The sequence below is a fragment of the Ursus americanus genome, chromosome 9, assembly GCF_024610735.1.
Source record: "Ursus americanus isolate L20-20 chromosome 9, mUrsAme1.1.p, whole genome shotgun sequence".
Taxonomy (NCBI): domain Eukaryota; kingdom Metazoa; phylum Chordata; class Mammalia; order Carnivora; family Ursidae; genus Ursus; species Ursus americanus.
Window position 1 is genome coordinate 57,665,818 of NC_142135.1, and position 22,306 is coordinate 57,688,123.

General features: G+C 38.0%; 1 protein-coding gene across 2 annotated transcripts in view; it reads right to left on the reverse strand.

Annotated features, from left to right (window-relative positions):
* Positions 1-6,631: 6,631 nt before the first annotated feature.
* Positions 6,632-22,306, reverse strand: part of TERF1 (telomeric repeat binding factor 1) — a 34,201-nt gene continuing 18,526 nt past the window's right edge. For both annotated transcript variants that reach the window (XM_045810164.2, XM_087864816.1), the window contains exons 7-9: positions 20,397-20,485; positions 13,753-13,856; positions 6,632-7,123 (exon numbers count right to left, since the gene is read on the reverse strand). In XM_045810164.2, the coding sequence (XP_045666120.1) occupies positions 6,947-7,123; positions 13,753-13,856; positions 20,397-20,485 (370 nt within the window). In that variant the 3' untranslated portion in view covers positions 6,632-6,946. The remainder of the gene's footprint in view (positions 7,124-13,752; positions 13,857-20,396; positions 20,486-22,306) is intronic.

The window sequence follows — 22,306 nt, forward strand, 5'->3', positions numbered from 1 at the left end:
GCAGGTCACCAAGAAAACAATGAAATCAACAGAATATCTGACATATTTCAGTGCATTCAGAGATTTTCAGTTGGGTCAGAGAACTTGGAGATGATAAATGATGGGTACACACAGCTCGGGTATAAATAACAAGAGAACTATAATAATACAAACACTGGTTACTGATTTAACCAAAAATGGATACAAATACTCTGGAAGAACTGGGAAGAAGCAGCATGTGAATGGTGAAATGTGTGTGTTTGCAGGGGCTGAGGGGAGAGCGTGCAAGAGACCTAAAATCTCACCCTATATAGTGTGTGTGGGGGGGTGTCAATAATCTAATACCTCAAGCCAGAAAATAAACAGCAGTATGAGCAGATTTTTATTAGATATAAAAATCAATACTTGAGAAGAAGAGTTAAGAGTTGAGAATGGTCACCTTCAGGGAGAATCAAAAGGCAGTGGAAGGGAAGAAATGTTTCCCATTTTACGCCCTGTAGAACAATTTTACTTTTAAAACTATGAACATGGGGGCGCCTGGGTGGCTCAGTCATTAAGCGTCTGCCTTCAGCTCAGGGCGTGATCCCAGGATCCTGGGATCGAGCCCCGCATCGGGCTCCCTGCTTCTTCCTCTCTCACTCCCCCTGCTTGTGTTCCCTCTCTCGCTGGCTGTCTCTGTCAAATGAATAAATAAAATCTTTAAAAAATAAATAAAATAAAATTATGAACATGGATTACTTTAGTAAAAATGGAAATACAAATTATAAGAAAAAATTAAAAATATAAGTATGGTCAAAATGTGAAGCAAACTAAGATAGTTTTGAGCTACTGGGGGGGGGGATGGATAGAAAGACACAATAAGAGAGAGAGAGAGAATACAATTTACCTTGACACTTCTTTGAGTTGCAAGAATTGATGATAGAAGATTACATTTTTTGAGTTAGTCACACTTCTAGGATCTAATGTGAATAATATATGGTGGAGTCATAATACAGGCTTATTGGTTTCTGATTTTTTGGAATTACTCCATATCTAAAGCACAAAATATTTCATTATAATTAAATGCTAAAAACGAACCAAACCAATCCAAGCAAACAGAACCCTTAGCAATGTAATAGTGATAGGAGGGCGTGGGAAACTCGGGAGAGCAGAAGTGCTGACTTTAGGGGTCCTGATACCCTCATTCTACATTGGAGAGTCAAGGAATCCTGTCTGAGGCTGATGGCGTAAGAGAAGCTTTAGTAACTCGAAGAAGAAACACACTGAAGGAAGCTCAGGAGGAGCATGGGAGGGGAGGAAGGCGGAGGTGCGAGGTGAGTTCAATGTCTCATGTGTCCTGGGGGGGGGGAGTTACGGTAATAGTAACAGCCAAGTGTAAGTAATCAAGATATGGAAGCATAAGCAAAAGGGCTCGTTATAGGATTCATTTGGGTAACAACTCATCAAAGCCGTTACTGTTGTTTTTAACCACTTGGTAGTGGTAGAAAGCCCTAGGATTAGAGAGACTTAGAAAAGCATCTCTGAAATAATGAAAAAAATACTTGGCAGTGAAAAGTACACTTCAATTACAGGTGTATTTTGAGGAATTCTTGTATATTTTACTTGCTGCTGCAGCCGCCAACTTCCACTGGTATTGAGAACACTGAGCTGGGCTTTTTATGAGGGACATCCACATTCCTGGACTAAAGAGGGAAGAGAATTCCGCCCTTTTTTTTCTGATGAAGAAAACTTTTAATTGCGGGACATCAGCAGCACAATAAAAGTTCTGTCACTTACCAATGCGATTCTGCCAATGCGAGTCAGAATAACTGAAGCTTGATTCCTCCTCTGTGACATGTAATTATTACTACTGCTCTGCCTCCTCATCAGGGTTTTGCAAGAGTTACAATCCATGCAAAGCAAAGCGCTCACAAATTTATAAATACAGAGACAGATGTGAGCTCTTCAAGTGGAAAAGGAAAACATTCTTTAAATAATTTTCTTGTAAAAAACAAGGACACTGAAAAAGTATTCTTTTCCTTTGAGAGGTGTAGATTACATAAACCATCACATTTCTTATGTCAAATTGTCTTTTCCATTTTTGCTCTTTCCACACAGAATAGGTTTAAATGAAGGCTTACTTTAATATTAAAGTATGTTGACATATGAAGGTGTTATGTGGTGGGGAAGGTAAAAAACACAGTAAAAAACACCAGCAACAACAACAACCAGAAACAGTTTTTTGGCTCTCAGCTGCAAATCCCTTCTCTGCCCTGCTTTGTGATCCTAGAGCAAGAAATCCGCTCACATCTCGACATAATGTTAACGTTAAGCTCTATCAACAGAGGGCGCTGGAGTGACTCTGGTCATGGTGACAGCAAGACCACTCCCTTGCAGTTCCGGCCCTGTTATATAGTGTGGGAGCCACGCGGATGAGCTCCAGCTGCATCCCCCAGACGCCTCTCTGTCATCCCCACACGGCCCAGTGATGGTGGGCTGCTTTTCCAGACCAGCACCACCTGTACCCTCTGCCAGTCTCTTCACCTCCAGCAGGCTGTGCTCCACCACTCGGCAGAGGAAAGGGGCGCCCTTTTAGTCAGTAGTTCCTTTACTCTTCTCTTCCTCAGCAATGGGGGCAGAATGCAAAGCCCAAGGCCTGAACGAGGTGGGGTATAATTAAACAAGGATGCCAAAAGACTTATTCTTAGAGGAAGACTGAACTGGAAGTAAATCCAAAATGGTCCCCTTCTCCCTAAGGAATTGTGGGAGCATTACCTTGGCCTAATGAAGGCTGTCGCTTCAGTCTGCTGTCTTGTGACTCTGCACCCCAAATTCTCATCACCAGGCTGGTCTTTAGAAACCCTACGCTGTTAAACTTACTTTAAAAGTGATTCTAAACTTAGAAATTTCCAAACCTGGAAGAAGAAAATATGAGAATTGAAAAACATCCCCAGTTTCAGAAGTAACTGCTTACCAGAACAAAGACCTACATATTTTAAAGACAACAAGATCTAGAACTCAAAGGCCAGGGTCAGCAAACTACAGCCTGCAAGCCAAATCTTGCTGCCTGCTGTTTTTGTAAATATAATTTTATTGGAACATAGCCGCACCCACTCATTTAGTATTTACGTGTATGGTTAATTCCAAGCAGACTCGACAGACCGTTTCCGCCCACAAAGCCTAAAATATTTTTTCTGGCCCTTTATAGAGAAAGTTTGCCAACTCCTGGCTCAGACCACTGACATTTAATATAATTATTGATGTGGTTGGATTCCGGTGTACCAATTTTTCTTTGTCCCTGTGGTTTTTACTTCCTGTTTCCCTTTCACTTCCTTTTGGATTATTTAATTTTTAATATTCCATTTTATCTGTTGGCTATATATGTGTTCTTTAAAATGGCTGCACTAGGGATTACAATACCATACCTAGCTTTTCTGTTGAAGTGTTATTATTCCTAATATTAGACTTCATCTAAATTGGAAAAGCACTGCAATCAACTGAAACAACCCTGAGACTGAATATGAAAATGGACAACGGGTTGACCTCATATGACAACAAACTTGGACCCACGACCTCTGCTGCAACCAGTTTAGGTCGCTCAATGAACCCCTGCAGCAACACACTCAGAATGGTCGAGACTCGGTCGATGACTGCCAACACCCTGATTTTTTGTCCAAACTCGGGACCAAGCACAGAAAGCCAAAAATGTTCCCCCAAACAATCACGTAAGACACCTGCTGCTCCAGCTTCCCCCTGCCAGTGACCTCCAACCAGAGCATGCCTGCAGCTCCGTTTCTCACTGGACAGCTTTCCCGGTACGAACTTCTGCCTGCGTCTCTGCAAATCACGAGTCGTGGCTGACTCCCTCGCTATAGCAAGCTCTGACTGAACAGCCTGTCTGTTCTCATTTCTCAGTGGCCTTTATTTCCACAACTCAAATGTTCGACAACAAAATACATGTGATACAGTCACATATTACTGGATACGTGAACAAACTACTGCTACATCCATGAACTGAAAGAAAAAAGGCCAAAAAATTAGAGTTAGTTCATTCAATTTCCTCAAATGTCTCAAGTCAAAAAGAAGAATCAGATATTCTCCTGGTCTTAACAGACTGGCTGAGTTGGGGCTCATTCAACGGGTAGCCGGATCACTTCTAACTCTGCCTGACCCTTCACCTCCTGGACATGTGAAGCTCAAAGATCAGAGGTAGAGGCCTAGGGTCCTCTTTAGTCTTTTCTGAGACTGTGCAGTCCTGGGCATGTGGGCAGCCTTCCGGAGTCCCTCATTTACTTGAGTCTTCAAAGCCCCTTAACCCCACACCCCGGCCCCTATGTATCTTCCTCCCCCAGACTTCCGGTTTGTGTGGCATCTCTGACACACGGCAGCTGTAGGTAACAGGTTTTTAAGGCCTGGAGACCTCAGAGGGGCAGAAACAACAGCAAATTCCTGACTTAAAACACTCAGGGAAAAGCCAGACAGGTCAAGACACAACAACCTGAGAACAAAGTATCCCCTTTGGCACCGTCAAGCCACACCAAGAATTTCTTACAAAACTGAGTGCCTCTTTATTAAGCAGTGCTCCAGTTGTTTTAGGTTTAGACTGTATCTCAGAGTTTCAAAGATTAGATTTTAACAGTTTTTGCCACCTTGATAGTTGTCTCAGTAAAGGGAAAAGTCTTTGGAGCTCCCTACTCCACCATTTTCGGTGATGTCACTAGGTCACATTTTAAAATGACATTTTAGAAATGGAGGACAGAGGAGTGGCTGCCAGGGATTGGAGGAATGATGCAAGAGGGAGAGGAGTAGCAACAGGAGGGACCCTTGTGGGGCTGCAGCTGCTCATGACCTTGCCTAGGGGGTGAATACATGAACCTACACAATGATAAATTATTTAGAACTAAATACACACATACAAGTAAAACTGGGGAAATGTGCATAACACTGGTGAATTGTATCAACATCCTGATGGCGATATGCTACAGCTTTATGACGTTGAGGGGAAGGAAAAGCAGAGGAACAAAAGTACAAGGAATCTCTCTATCATTTCTTAGTAACTGCATATGAATCTACAATTATCTCAAACATTTTAATTTAAAAAATTCAGAAGATTTCAGATTTAAGATGAGGAAGTTTTAGAAACACATTATTCAACTTATTTAGCTTCTTTTTATGCATCCCTAAGTTATATGATAGAAATTTACCATAGATATATATGATAGAAATAAATCTAAAATAGCTTTTTTTAAGATTTTATTTATTTATTTGAGAGAGAGAGAGAGACAGCCAGTGAGACAGGGAACACAAGCAGGGGGAGTGGGAGAGGAAGAAGCAGGCTCCCAGCAGAGGAGCCGGACGTGGGGCTCGATCCCAGAACGCCGGGATCACGCCCTGAGCCGAAGGCAGACACTTAACGACTGCGCCACCCAGGTGCCCCTAAAATAGCTCTTTTAACAAGTAAAACAAAATTCTGGGGCGCCTGGGTGGCTCAGCTGGTTAAGCATCTGCCTTCCGCTCAGGTCATGATCCCAGGGTTCTGGGATCGAGTCCCACATCGGGCTCCCTGCTCCTCGGGGAGCCTGCTTCTCCCTCTCTCTCTGCCTGCCACTCTGCCTACTTGTGCTTGTCAAATAAATAAATAAAATATTTTTTTAAAAAAGTAAAATAAAATTCTCAAGAAAGCACCATACTATAGTATAATTACACTGATCTCTTTTAGTGGCACGTAAAATAATTGACCATTTCGCCGTTAGCGCAAACTTAGGATTTGATGATTTATGGTATGTTTGGAATGAGGTTTACTTACAGGTCCATTTTGGTTCATGTCGCTAGCTTTGGCACTAACCACCAACATGTCTGTAATAAACAGTGACTAACTACTGGTGTAATAGGACAGACGGAGTCAGGAAGCATACAGTAATTATCCACATTTCTGTTTACTATATGTATAAAGACATAACTTCAGGAACAATGGGAAAGTAATGCATGCAACTTTAATAAGAAATGAAATATAAATTATTAAATACTACCATTTAACTTTGTACACCAATACTTCAGTATTTGCACTCATTAAATAAAGCACATGTTAACTCAAAATGCTAAATAATTCTTAGTTTGTGACTAAACTCTCTAAAGAATAAAATGCTGGTGAAAACTCAAAAATTTTCAGTAAGGTATAGATGACCTTGTTTATTTAGTAATTATCACAGACATCAAAATGATCATGGGTAATAGTAATTTAAGCATTTACAGAATACCACTTAGGCCCAATATTGATGTATTAAATGAAAATATAGAAAAAAAAAAAATCAAAGAAACTGGTATTTATGGCACCAGGTTAAAGGCAGACTGAAAACCATCTTTGTCAAAGTCTTCACACTAGAACAAAGTTAAATGTACCTAAGTGAGACATGAAGCTATTCTTGGTAATAGTACAAACTTTGTCCTCCTATGGGTATTACTATTTTTAAGTTTCCTCCTCTATGCTAAACAACTGAAAGGAAAATTTAAGTATGCTACAACTCATGGATTACTTCGTACATGTATCATTCTATATACAAATGTACTAGTAACTACTATGTTAAGGCCATAAATCAAGCCTTAGAGAAACTTCACTTTTCTGTGTGTTACAAAGGTGAAGTCAGCCTACAGACACAGAATAGTTTAATAGGAATAAATATATTTTTTTCTCTTATCAAGTTTTCAATTTTTTTTTTTTAAATTGGAATAGGATTTGGGGACAGGGTTACTAAAAGCATCAGGATTCAACAAATTTACATTTTATCCAAAGAAAAAGATACTTAAAGAATGCAATGATGGCATATAATCTTACTCTTATAGAATAAATCTTCATATTAAAGTGATACTACAATGATACTGTAATGCTTTAGACCAAAATTCTAAGATACCTCAGTGACCACCAAGTTTCAAACAAAATGCAGTGATCAAAATATTTAACTGTCCTCTTATCAAGCTTTTACAAACATATTCAGTCTTCACTGTCTGAGGAAATCAGTTTTAGCTTCTTCATAGTCCTCCATCTGTCTTTCAACATGACGCCTGTTCGGTTGTTGAATTTATAATGTAATAGTATTTTAGACCAGTTTCCCTCTCCGTATTTCTTCACACCGGATCTCAGATTCTTGTCTTCTTCCCAAACCCATGCCTTTTGATAAAACACAGAACAGTTATTCACAGAAACAATTCTTTAAAGAACATACTATAAATCCAACTGTTTTTAATCAAAATAATATTACAGTTTCTTAAGGATGGAAGAATTTGCATATACATTTCTTAGATTTCTGTAAGAGCTAATATTTATAAGATTTCTCAGCGTCCTTACTATTACTGCTCATTTTACATAAGCACCATACGGCTCAGCTGCCCAAGACCAGATAGCTACAGAGTGACAGAGCTAACCCAATTCATCAGACTTTAAGCCTACACTGTCTCTTACAATGCTTTTCTACAACTGTTATCAAACTGGCATCCCCCCCTTTAAAGAAAGATTTATTTATTTTGAAGAGGAAGAGGAAGAGAGGGAGAGAGGGAGAGGGAGAGAGAGAGAAGGAGAAGCTTGTGCAGAGGGGCAGGGGGAGAGAAGAACACTCCCAACTGAGCGGGGAGCCCAACCCAGACTTGGTCCCACAACCCTGAGGTCACGACCTGAGCCAAAACCAAGAGCCAGACGCTCAACCGACTGAGTCACCCAGGTGCCCCCAGATTGGTACTTCTTAATCCCACGTTATCTCTAGACAGAACTTATGAATATTTAATACGTCATTAGTGAACTCAGTGAAAACCCAGGTGTACTTAGGCAAAGTATACACAGCCATAAACCTCCAATCTTCCCTAAAACAAATTATTTAAAACACAACTAAAAAAGACTAACACAAAACATATTATTTTGGAGAAAATGGCCAAAAATTTAAAAAAATCAAACTAGTACCATATGCAGAAAAAAATTATTGATAGTTGGCATTTGCTATAGGTGACCAACTAACCTATCCCTTTTGCTGACATGCTGAAGGAGCAAATGACAATTTGAGTAATTATTAACTGTGTCTAGACTATGATTAATTTCCCCAGCTGAATTTCGTATTTTTATAAAAAATTCATTCATCATCAAGTCATGAAAAGATAGTGTATGACTTTGCTTACAAGAGGTATCTAGAATAGTCAAACTCACAGAACAAAGTAAAATAATGGCTGCGAGGGGATGGGAAGAAGGAAGAATGGGAAATTGTTTATTTGGTACAGAGTGTTAGTTTTGCAATATGAAAAAGTTGTAAAGACTGGTTGCATAAATAAACAATGTGAATGTACTTAATGCCACTGAACCATAAACTTAAAAACGATTAAGATGATAAATTCTGTTATGCATGTTTTACTATAAAGATACAAAGTTAAAAAATGAGCAAAGGACTTGATAGACATTTCTCCAAAGAAAATACGCAAATGGCCAAAAGTACATGAAAAGATGCTCAACATCACTAATCATTAGGGAAATGCAAATCAAAACCACAAAATACCACCTCATACCCACTAGCACATCTATCTTCAAAAAAACCCCAAACAAAACAAAAAACAAAAACAAAATACCACAGAAAATACTGAGTGTTGGTGAGGATGTGGGGAAATCAGAATTCTTATGCACTGTGGCAAGGAATGAAAAACTGTGTGACCGCTGTGGAAAACAGAATGGTGGCTCCTCAAAAAAATTAAGTAAGATTACCATGTGGTCTGGTCATTCTACTTGTGGCATATATCCAAAAGAGCTGGAAGCAGGGACCTGGGCAAAAGTTGGAAGCAACCCAAGTTATCCACTGATGGACAGATGGATAAATAAAATGTGGTATATAAATACAGTGAGATATCATTTAGCCTTAAAAAGTAAGGAAATTCTGACACATTCTATAACATGGATGAAACTTTGAGGACATTATGCTAAGTGAAATAAGTCAAACACAAAAGGACATATATTGTAGGATTCCACTTGTACGAGAGGTACCTAAAACAGTCCAACTCGGAGACAGAAAGTAGGATGGTGGTTACCAGAGGCACGGGAGAGGGCCAAATGCGGAGTCAGTGTTTACCGGATATAGTTTTTGTTTTGGAAGTTGAAGAGTTCTGTGGATAGACAGTGGTAATGATAGCACAATGATATGAATGTGCTTAATGCCAATGAACTATATACACTTTAATATAGTTAAGATGGTAAATTTTGTTATGTGTATTTTACTTTCATTAAAAAATTCTAACTCAGCTGCCTGATGCACTAAGAAAAAGTACTCAAGGTGGCTTCAAGAAGACAAAGCTGAGATGAAAACTCTCGTGGATGGCTCAATGCCATGAAACTGGCAGTGACTCTAACCCTTGTAGAATTTTGTCTAAAGTGCCATGTCTTGGCAACCATGCTGTCTAGAAGCGTATGGTGCACGTGGCTAATTGATCTCTAGACAAAGAGAACACCCTCCTGGGGCGGTCTACAGTGACCAACCCTGCCCACTTCTCTCATCAGTCACCTCACCTACAAGCTTCAATTCACTGTTTGTCCCTGATGCAAAATCAAAAGAGATGTAAATTTTCCGTGTGTGGGTGAGGAGTTTAAAAAAGAGAGAGATGGACATACCAACTGGAAGTACTTCAGCAGGGGGTTATTAATCGTTAGGGTCACACAGATCTTTGAGAATGCAATAAAGCTATCCATTTCACAGACAAGTGAAAATAAAATTTTACGTAACATTTCAGGGGCCACTCAGACTAACGTTAAAGTATCGCTTTTACAGTCCCCAAGAATTTCTGTTGTGTCAGAAGTTGCTACAGTTTTGTTCAATTTTAAAAAGCAGTCCTTGGTTTATGCAAATTTCATATATATGACACAGTTCTCTTGTTCAAATATGAATTAATTACTTTGAATAGACTGCACAGATGATATCTGATACAATACAAAAAAACTCATCTATCTCAAGAAATAAATAATATTCTCTGCCTGAATCCTGTTTAGGTCCCTGGGTACACGTTTAAGCAGTGTTTTGCAGTGCATCCCATACAGCAAAGACTACCAAATCCGGCCTCAGGCTGTTTGCGCTGCCCAGAAGCTAACAACAATGGTTTTTACATTTTAAAAACCTGCTTTTAAAGAAGAAAAAAAAATGTGATAGAAACTATATATGGCCTACAAAGCCTATTAAAATATTCCCTACCTGGCCCTTGACGGAAAAAGTTTGCCAACCTCTGACCTAGAAGTTAGTTATAATTTTGTCAAGTGAAGGTTAACTGAAAACCACAGTTCTCAACATTTAGTATTTAATTTTCTTCTTCTATTGAAAAATAGCAACTTTAATTTGATGTATTGTTATTCTGTGATTATGTCTTCTTTTGTTGGACCTGAATGTTTTAAATCTTAATTTCATCTATGATTTAAAGGCAAGAGCCTTGAAAAACATCATATGCAACAAGATCATATAGCAAATAATAATATAATCTTTAAAAGTTTAAAGAGGGGGCGCCTGGGTGGCACAGCGGTTAAGCATCTGCCTTCGGCTCAGGGCGTGATCCCGGCGTTCTGGGATAGAGCCCCGCATCGGGCTCCCCGCTCAGCAGGAAGCCTGCTTCTCCCTCTCCCACTCCCCCTGCTTGTGCTCCCTCTCTCGCTGGCTGTCTCTCTGTCAAATAAATAAATAAAATCTTAAAAAAAAAAAAAAAAGAACCAAAATGTTAACACAAAATAAGATAAAATCTGTCACTCATCTGAAAAAAGTCCCACTCAAAAAGCCAACAGGAGAAAGTGAAAAATAAAATGAGATACTTGTGACAGCCACAGAATTCTTTTTTGGCATAGTAAACACTGATAGACAATATCACCTATATTCTGCTCTTTAAATTATATAGTTGATTACCCACATTTTGTTTTGAATTAAAAAAAAAACCCCACAAAAAACAGAGAAACTTTTTTTTAATATACATCTGTAAATAACACCTACAATGCCATTCAGAATTGTTACCAGAAGAACTACAGGGAAAGATCAATTAAAACACGAGGCAGAGACTTCTAGTTTTGGGACCAACATATAAAAAGCTTAGAAATATCATTCCAGTCCTCACAAGAAGAAAAAAACTAAACCAACTGAAAGTCAACAACTCTTTGTAGATCCATCAGAGAACTAAAGTCAATAGGCAAACCGCTGCCATAAAAGCTAGAAAAACAGAAAGGCAGATACAGAGAATCACAGCTCATCAGGAACAGAAGCTCACAGCTAGAGCCAGTACTGATAGGAACACTGAACTATGTTGGATGAACTGATGGAGGCTGACTGTGGACAAGCTTGAGTTAAAAAACTCCAGGTGCCCAATTTTAGTGTGGCCCACAACTCCAACTCATTTCCACCTAACTCCAGCCCTCTCTAGCCTTCCATGTCAGGAGGGAAATACCCAACTGCAGCCCCTTTTAGACTTCCTTCCTCACTGAAGAGGGGGAAATAAAAGCTGAGAAGCACATATAAAGGTCTTGGTCCAGGACACAAACTCACTAACAGAATTAGAAAATCACACAAAACCACAGAATACTTCTCTCCTCCTTCATCTTACCATATTATTTGGGCTCCTGTAAATCAACTGCCTTAGCTGAAAGAGCTGCCTCAGATCCTTACTAAGGAGTCTAGGGAAAACCAGAAACAGCAAGAGAGACAAAAATAAGGAAATTTTAGCCTCTCACATCTATGGCTATAGCAAATAGTAAATAAAGCCTAACTCCTAGCTAGACAAACATGAAACCTTACACCGAAGGTCAGTTTACCTCTCTTCTTTTACATCATGTCCAGCTATCAGCAAAAAATTGGTAAGGTACACTAAAAGGCAAAAAAACACAATCTGAAGGGACAAAGCAGCATCAGGCTCAGCTATGACAGAGATTTTGGAATTACCAAAGTGGGAATTTAACTATGATTTAATGTCAAGGGCTCTAATGGAAGAAGTGGACAACATGTAAAAACAGATAGGTAAATGCAAGCAGAGAAATGTAAACCTTAAGTATCAAAAGGAAATGTTAGAAATCAATACACAGTAACAGAAATGTAGAATGCCTCTGATGGGCACATCAGCAGACTAAACATGAATGAAGAATCAGTGAGCTTGAAACAAAAAATAGAAACTTCCCAAACTGAAAAGCAGTGAGAGAGAAAGAATGGGAAAAAAAAAAAAAATAGAGAGAGAGGAAAGAACAGCCAAGTACTGTGGAAAAATTTTGAAAGATGTGACCTATAGATAATGGGACATCAGAAAGAGAAGGAACAGAAGAACTGAAGTAATAATGGCTGAGAATTTTCCAAAATTAATGACAGACACCAAAACAGACGCAAGAGTCCCCAAGAACACAAAGTAGGACAATGCCAAAATATCTACACTTTCACACATTATACTCAAAGTGCAAAAATTCAAAGACAGAAAATATGTATGACTTTTGGCTGCATATAGTGGCATGTGGTTGGCATTTCCCCATTCTCCTTTGGGAATTCACTCAACAGTATCAAGGAAAGAAATAAAATCCTAAACTCTTAAATTCAAAGACCCTATGACCTGAATCATAATACAGGTGGAAAGGGTACATTATTGGTGGAAATTGACAAAAGATATGCAAAGAAGTAGGGCAGAGCCACTCTGCCTATAGATCTCAGAAAGCCTGTGAGGTGCAATTTTCCAGAGTAAAGAAAACATCGCCTGAGTTGCACACCCTGAATCCCTGGTCTGCCAACAGCAGGAGCCTCCCTCAACCTGCAGTTGCTCTAAATAATAAAGGCGGTGGTGCTAAATAAGGAATCACATGGATAAGCAATATTTGCAGGAAGCAAATCCGAAGTAGGAACTGCTTGCTATGTTCACTTGAGACACAAGAGATATTCCTAGTAGCCTGGAATTTGACCCTAGCCCCAGTGTCTCAACATGAACTATTTACAAGCAGCTACTTGAGAAAAAACAAAATTTCATCTTAAATAAAGGAGAATAAGAAAAAAGTACAGGGTCACTTTCAACTTCTAGCTGTGACAGAAAAGGACTAGATTTATTTACTTGCTATAAACAACTAGAAAACCAGATAAAACACAGGAAATAATGGCACAGGACTATAATCACTGAGTGCAGAAATGAAGTGAGTCCTAAAATTGACCTATCTTAACTTTCTGAACAGAAAAATTCCCTTGGGGCGCCTGGGTGGCACAGCGGTTGAACGTCTGCCTTCGGCTCAGGGCATGATCCCGGCGTTATGGGATCGAGCCCCACATTAGGCTCCTCTGCTATGAGCCTGCTTCTTCCTCTCCCACTCCCCCTGCTTGTGTTCCCTCTCTCGCTGGCTGTCTCTATCTCTGTCAAATAAATAAAAATCTTAAAAAAAAAAAAAAAGAAAAATTCCCTATCAAATGGTTCCTTCTTTTTTTAAAGCACAGAAGGACCTTATTTAAATTGGATTCGTATAAGGAAGATATGAAGATGAAAGCTTATAATGTGCACTTAAGTCCCACTTTACATTGATAAATAGACCTTATGATAGTATCACAATAATTCTAAACAAATGTCATTATCTATACCCAACTTAAATAACTTAAGGTTATTTTAAAAATACAGGTGTAATATTTTTTTTGGAACTTAGAACACGTAGATTGGCCAATTAATCTAACATGGCAAAATCAAAGATGGTGAAGTGGAAACATTTTACATTCAAGATCTTTTAGGGTTGAGCAGGAATAATGTCAAATAATCACAATTAACGTCCATTAAGTCTTATTTAAATATAATAAATACCTGTTTTTTCCTAGATCCATGTTTTTTAGAAGTTACTGGCTGATTGTTCAAAATATGTCTTCTCTTTTCAGTGGCTTGCCTCCTGAGTCTTTTCATTCTTCCACCTAAAAGTAGAAATAATCATCAAAAACTGCTTCACATTAAAAAGGGGGATATTTTTAATAAAATCTTAAAAAAAAAGGGGGGGTGCCTGGGTGGCACAGCGGTTAAACGTCTGCCTTCGGCTCAGGGCGTGATCCCGGCGTTATGGGATCGAGCCCCACATCAGGCTCCTCTGCTATGAGCCTGCTTCTTCCTCTCCCACTCCCCCTGCTTGTGTTCGCTCTCTCGCTGGCTGTCTCTATCTCTGTCGAATAAATAAATAAAATCTTAAAAAAAAAAGGGGGGCGGATATTTTTAAAGGTTATCATGAAATTCCTTAGATGAGAGAAATCATATGATAGTTGTCTTTCTCTGCTTGACTTATTTCACTTAGCATTATCTCCTCCAGTGCTGTCCATGTTGTAGCAAATGTTGAGAACTCGTTCTTTCTGATAGCTGAGTAATATTCCATTGTATATATGGACCACAACTTCTTAATCCAGTTATCATGAAATTCCTATCTAGTATTTAGCTATTTTAAATAAAAAGAACTCTATCTGCTTAATTTTTTCCCCTTTGAATCTGGAAGCAGCATAGTGCAATGCAAAGCAGTTTCTAAAAATCATAGCGGGTATTCAATGTTGATTCTTTTATGTCTTTAAACAAGTTTCTCACCTCCCAGAACCTGTCCTTTTTCATCATCTGTTAAGAAAAGGAATATTTACCTTATTGTTGAAATTTTCTTAAGATAATGTTTAAGGAATATTTTAGCTAGTGTAAGAACTATAGCCCTTCCCTCATTCCTTCTTTCTTATTCAGTCAGTTTAGTGAGACAGGAATGTATATGTAACTGAAAAGAGAACTGTTGACTACTGAAGAAAATTGTTTATATAAAAAACCTTAAAGAATCTACAAATAGAATTAAAAAGAGTTTAGATGGTTGGATAGAAGATCAATAAACAAAGCTCAACAGTATTTGTTCATTAGCAATAGTTTAAATATTTAAAACAAAAGATAATATTTACAATACTATCAAAAAAACATAATATTATTAGGGATAAATCTAGCAGTGATCAAGATCTACATGTAGTAAATTGTAAAGCTTTACTACATATGTGTGTGTGTATATATACACTACACATTATAAGAAAATATATATGACCACCTAAATAGAGTAATATACTTCTGTTCATGCATAGGAAGACATAACATAATTAATATAAAGTCTGCAATTAATACTAATCTATAACAACTGTGTCCGTTCTTTCCAAAAGTATCTATTGTTATAATGCCATTTCAAATGAACATTTCAACAGGGCTTTTTGTAGAACTTAACATTATTCTAAAATTATATGTGTTATGAGAAGTAGTCCACCACTGGCCCCGAGCATCCCTGCAGTTTTTGCTGAACGTACAAGGCTTGTTTCCTGATACTAAACAGTTTTGTATCAAATAGGCACCTAAGTAGGTCAAAGGAACCATAGTCTGACCACCAGGTAACTACCCTCTCCTGGGAGGGAACGAGCTGGTTTGCTATCTTACTCAAAAAGAGGTAGGCCCCTAAAGAAAGGGGGGTAATCAGAAGGGGGAATGAAACATGAGAGACTATGGACTATGAGAAACAAACTGAGGGCTTCAGAGGGGAGGGGGTGGGGGAATGGGATAGACCGGTGATGGGTAGTAAGGAGGGCACGTATTGCATGGTGCACTGGGTGTTATACTCAACTAATGAATCATTGAACTTTACATCGGACACCGGGGATGTACTGTATGGTGACTAACATAATAAAAAATCATTCAAAAAGAGGTAGGCCCTTGGCACCAAGTTTCTCAGTTACAGTACAACCTATCTGCCTGCACAACACCTATCTGGGGCCATTGCACTGTCTATGGTACTTGGAAGAAAGAAACTAGCACAATTATGCTGATGCCATGCTATTGTTGTGCTGTAATAAACTGTTTTGCTCTGATTCATTAAGTCGTATTGCCTACTTTTGGCACCTATGGAGTTGTAGCAGGTTTACTGCTTGCAATCCTCTATGAAGTTGGGTTTTTTCCCTGACAACATGGAAGACCAAAACACCAGGAATAGTCAAGATATTCCTGAAGAACAGTAAGATGAAGGGAATTTCCCTATCACATACTGACTTATTATGAAAGTACAGTAATCGGGACAATATGGGATTGTTGCAGGAACAGGCCATATGTGCTGGTCAGGCTCCAGTCAAGAAAATGGAAACCAACCAGTTATGAACAGAGATTTTCATATTGCAAATTGTTTAAACAGATGCTAAAGGACAAAAAAAGCAAAAAGGAAATTAAAAAATTAGCAGAGATTAATAATTAACAGAGAAATTCGCAATTACAGTTGGAGGTTTCAATATTCTCTCTCAGTAATTTGGTGGAAAGAGTAGGCAAAAATAAGCAAGCATACACAAAATCTGAAAAGCACTATGAATCAACTTGACCTGATATTTTACAACAGAATTCACGTTCTTCTCAAGTACATATCAACACTTACCAAGATAGACCAAATCTTAAATTAAAAGAAGAATCCTACAAAGTATATTCTCAGTCCCAAACAGAATTAAATTGGAAAGCAATAATAGAAAGATATCTGGAATACCCTTAAATATTTGGAAATTAAACAGAGTTTCTAAATAGCCCAGAAGTCAAAGAAAAAGTCTTAAGGGAAATGAAAAAATATTTTGAACTAAATGAAAAAACAACATCTCAAAATCTGTGGGATGAAACTAAAGCAGTAATTAAAGGGGAGTTTATAGCATTAAATGCATGTATTAAAAAAGATCTGGGAATCTATGAGTAAAAGCAACTCATTTAGAAAGGGGGGAGAAAGGCTGACCTCAGACTTGTCCACAGCAGCACTCATAAAGTCAAAAAATGGATCCGTATCTGCAAAGTTGTAAGAAAAGTATCTCCGAAGAATATTATATTTAGCCAAATTTCCCTTTAAGCAAAAAACAGTACACACTGAAGGTACAGCATAGTTCCCTATGTCAATAGTATTGTACTAATGTTGTATGGGGACAGATGGTAGCTACCCTTGGGGTAAGCACGGCATAATATATAGAGTTGTCCAATTACTACGTAATACACACGAAACTAATGCAACATTGTGTGTCAACTGTACAATTAAAAAAAGATAGATAGATAGAAAGAAAGAAAGAAAGAAAGAAAGAAAGAAAGAAAGAAAGAAAGAAAGAAAGAAAGAAACATCTTCCACTTCAGTGATGATAGGAGCATCTATCTGTCAGGGGTTGCCACTTAAAGAGTCTGCCTGGAACGGAAGCCATTACAGAGGAAAGTAGAGCTGAGAAACACAGAGGAAGCAGGTCTGATGAAAATCCTTGAGTAGCTGGATCCAGTCACACTTGAAGCTAACGGACCTCTGAACTTATTGAGTATGAGGCAGTAAATTCCTTTTCTCACCCCAAAAAGAAAAAAGAAGAGCCGACCTTCTCAGTGATGTAAAAATTTAGAAATCATAGTATCTATAATCCCATCTTTTAAAAAAACCTAGCCAAACAAGAGGTAAGGAATGGGGACATGATGGTCAAAGGGCTGGTAATCAGCAATGAATCAGTTTAAATAGATTAAACTACTTTGGGAATTATGGCTAGAAAAGACAATTCTACAAACCTTTATCATATAAAATAAAACTAAGAAAAATTGGGAATTGGGACAGGTTTTTCAGGGGTTTTTTTTTGTTTTTTGTTTTGCTAATATCCTTTTTAGATAAAGTCATTCAACAGTCTAAAATTTAAATTTATGATTTCAGAGGCAACCTGATCCAACCTCTTGAAGCATTTCATATTCCATATCCTTCACTTTGGAGGAATCATATAGATTACTGATACACTTCTTATGAAACAGCATTTACATGAAGTTCAAAATGTAAATGTGTTTTAAAGTAACATGTAATCTGATCACATTTTTCTAAATTTTTATTTGACTAAATTTCCACTGACAGAGTCTAGCCCAGCAATTAAAAGCATGGGCTCTGCAGTCTGAATGTCTAAGTTTGCCTGGCTGGCTCAGTTGGCAGAACATGAACCTCTCGATCTTGGGGTCATGAGTTCAAGACCCACACTGGGCATAGAGCTTACTTCAAAAAGGTCAAATTTTTTTTTTTTAATTTGGCTATTTTTTTTTTTTTTTTTTTTGAGAGTGAGAGAAACAGTACACATAAATAGGGGGAGCAGCAGACAGGGAGAAGCAGGCTCCCCACTGAGCAGGAAGCCCGATATGGGGCTCGATCCCAGGATCCTAAGATCATGACCTAAGCTGGAGACTGAGCCACCCAGGCGCCCCAAGAAGGTTAATTTCAAATTTTAGTTTGTTAACTATTTCTCTGACCAAGTATATTTTACTCAATCTCTTTTTGTAGTGGCTTCCCCATGTATAAAATGGGCATGATTAAAAAAAAAAAAACACACTTATAAGACTGTTGAGGATTAAATGAGTTTACATATCATTTCACTGAATGCTGGTAAGTTTTTTTCTGCACAGAAAGAATTTAGGTGATTTTCTTTCTTTCAAGTTTTCTGAATCACTAGATTTTCTAAAAGTACATGGCAATTTTACAAGTCTGAAAAAAACTGTTTAGCATTAACAAAACTAATATCCTCTAATTATGAAGAGAGGATACTGCATACCTTTTAAGCAAACTGGAAGTAAAAAAAAGAAAAAAGTATGTACGTATTAGTAACATCTACCAACATGTCAAAAAATGTTACTAAAACTCCCAAGATCTAGGTTCAATATCCATAGTCACTGTCAAACCAGTCAGCAATGAGGTTACAGTTCTCAGAGTTTAACTGCTAATCAACTATTTACAATCTAAAAAAAAACATGCTTCCACTTCTTTTAATTCTGTATTATGATATTAAAAGTCCAGAATCCCCAAATTATTTTAGTTTAGAATTATGATTCCTAGCCATTTTGCAGCAGTAGATGCACAACGATTTTGGAATAACAACATGAAGCAATTATTTCTTTAACTTTACCGTCTTAAAATGAGGATGATAATATCTATGGATGTTAACTGTTTTAGAGCTATAATTTACAAATATTAGTTAATACTGGCCCTGTCATCAGCCATCAGTTATGAATAAATTTATTCAATTAATACTTATTGCAGCCCTATGTCCCTGGCATCAAGCTGGTACATCCATTATTTTTATACTGACCACAAGCTGCTAGGTGTGGATCAATAAAGTTTAAAAATCTTTGCATGCATTCATTCATTCATACAGTACCTAGAATGTAGTGTGGGTTCAATGAACATTTGCTTAATGAATACATACCAAGGAGAAACTAACAAATCGAAATTTGAAACAATTATGGACTACTTTTTAAAAAATTTTTTAATCTATTTATTTGAGAGAGACAGAGCACAAGCAGGAGAAGGAGAGGGAGAAGCAGACACCCCGCTGAGCTGGGAGCCTGGTGTGGGGCTCAATTCTAGGACCCTGGAATCCTGACCCGAACTGAAGGCAGACGCCCAACCATCTGAGCCACCCAGGCACCCCTATGGACTACTTTTAAGTTTTTTGTTTTGCTTTGTTTTGTTACTGTTGCTTGTTTTTTAAAATCCAGCGATGCCTTTTATAAGAATAAATTCTAATTGCAATAAGGAGGGTAGCTAGATTCCACAGTCAGTCCTGATTATTCATGGATTCTGTATTTGTGAATTTACTTCCCTGCTAATAATCTGTAATTCAAAAATCAATACAGAGTGCTTTTGTGGGCACTGGTGGACATGTGCAGATCAAAAAAAATTCATCTCACCTGATGTGTGTGTTCCCAGCTAAGGTTAAGCAAGGTGATGCTCTGCCTTTGTGTTTTAGCTCTGTTATAAATAATTGTCTTCTTTGGAGTCTACTGAGTGCAACATTTTGTGTTTCGGGGTAATTTAGCTGTTCGAAATGGCCTCAGATGTATTGTGGAAGTGTTGTCTAGTGTTCCTAAGTGCAAGAAGACTAGGATGTTCCCAAGAGAAAAAAATGTGCCTTAGAAAGCTTCATCCAGGCATGAGTTACAGTGCTACTTGGCCACAAGTTGAAGGTTAATGAATCAACATTATATATTAGTATATTTAAACAGAAACACATAAACACACTGAACAAGGTTATGTATTTATCAGCTGACAAAACTGTGGTGACAAGAGGCTCAAAGGAATCTAACCCTGTAATTCCCTAGTAATGGTTTAGTATTCAGCAACCACAGTGACTTTATAGAACATAACTATCATGATAATAACTGCATGTTTCAGATTAAGTAACTATTTCAAGTTGCTGATTAAAGTTAAGGTAGAAAAGCAATGTACCATCATAGCAAAAGTACTCTAAGCTAGGCAATCAGAATAGCCAATTTTCTAAATTAAGCACTAACTTTCTAACTCGATGACGGTATGACATTTAATCCTTTGTGCTTTAGTTTTCTGAAGTGTGTCTGGGTGTTGTATTGGGGAGGTCAAGGGCTGGATCACCTTCAAGGGCACATCAATTCTCTACTTCTAAAATTATAATAAGAGTACTCACTCTGAAGAGTTCCCACTCCTTCTTGACTATTAAAATCCTGTTGTTGGCTTCCGTGTTTCGACTTAGGTAGGAAGAGCTTCTTGTGAGACCTAAATTGAACATAAAAGCATGGGATTGGTTCCACAAAAAGTAAAAAAGCTATGAAAGAAGGCAGATGATTTGTCTAAATCTCTATTTTAGGACCTTCTACTTTGGCCTGTTTCCTTTGGTGCTCTCCTTGCTGAGTGCCCCATCTTAACCTTCGGCCTCTTAAGATTCTTGTTATCTGACTTCCCTCTCCTCCCATCACTTATTTTCTCCATCTCATCTACTTAGAAATCAAGATTCTTTTGGCCTTCTAATTAGATAGGTGAAGAAAAAAGAATCCTCACACTATCAGCTATTAATTTTCATTCGTTCCTGGGGCTTTTATTTCCCAAAAGAGAAATTCCAGAATTCCTTTACACATAATGGTAGGTATCACTTATCTTTACAGCTTCCAAAAGGAGCGTTTTTGAAATGAAGGCTGTTTGGAAACACAGAATGTGGCAAAATTTTGACAACCCTGCAAAGCTGGTATTATTCCAGTTTTATAAAGGAGCTAGTTTAGATGAAAAAAGTAGTTCACCTAAGCTTAGGAAATGATTTTATCACCATCTAAAATCTATATTTTTACCTAAGTATACATGAAACCTGCTAATCCATTCCCTTCCTCCCAAAACGTTCTATTGTGCTCTGAAATGCCATTCTCAACCTCTTCACCAGTTCCCCTACCTCTTTGCTTTGTCTAAAATCTCCCTTAGGGAGGATATTTCTTTGTGGCCTGCGCAAGTAGACAGGCTTAATTTTCTACCTTCTATGAACCCCGGGTCCCAGAGGTGGGTCTCTATACTTTCCATTTCCAACAAATGCCACTTTCAGGATCCTACTTCCATAAGAAACTTTAGCCCTTGAGGATTCATTCTACTAATGTGTATCACCATCTACCATACTTCAGAACCATTTACTAGCCTTGCAAGCACTTCCCATCATTCACAGATCTTTCTCTACCCCCCAAGTGATGGTTTTATCATGTTATTTCTGTGTTCTCATGGATGATCTGCATACAATACTGACCTCTCAATTTCTCATTTCCAATGACCTCCTCCCCCACACTAAATCAAAACCTCCAACTATGGTTCCTATTCAGCATCCTAACTGCTCTATCTCTGAAATCATTCATGTAGACTTTCTGCTCCCTGACCATGTTATATTGTCTGTCACAAAATTCCCAGTAGATTAAACATGGTTTTTCAAGTATTTCATAAAATAAGAATTTGGGATATACATCAGAAATGTAACTGCCCCCAAGCCCCCGCCCCCCCAGCAACATATCCTTGTTCCTAGAACAGATTAAGAGTTTATTAAACATCTGCTTTAAGGTCAAGCACTCCCTATATGTCTACGCCAATAATGGCCTTGTGGAAACGTTTAACAACTCAGGATCCCAGATGCAGGTCTCTATAGTTTGGAATTCCAAGACATGTCAAGATCTTGAATACCTGTTGAGATAAGCAGGCACCTAGGATATTCTCTAAAGCACACCATTTATATGACAGTTATTATAAAATATCTAGGTCTGCATGAAGTGCTTCAAAGATTTTAAAGACAGAGAAGAAAAATGTCCATCTACTTCACCTCAATAAGGATACTGTACCCCTGAGAATTCAGTTATTGCACTGTCACTAACACTTTAAAAAAAGAAAAAATATGTAAGAATGTAAATAAAAACTTTTCACAAGGTTAGTACTTATCGTGTAATCAAGTCATATTTCAATTTATACAAAATATCTTTGGACAGAAACCCTGGTAACATTAGGACATACAGAGAGTCCATTACAACATGGAAAGTTTTTACCCAGATGTACTTACCAGATATTAAATCAAGCTTT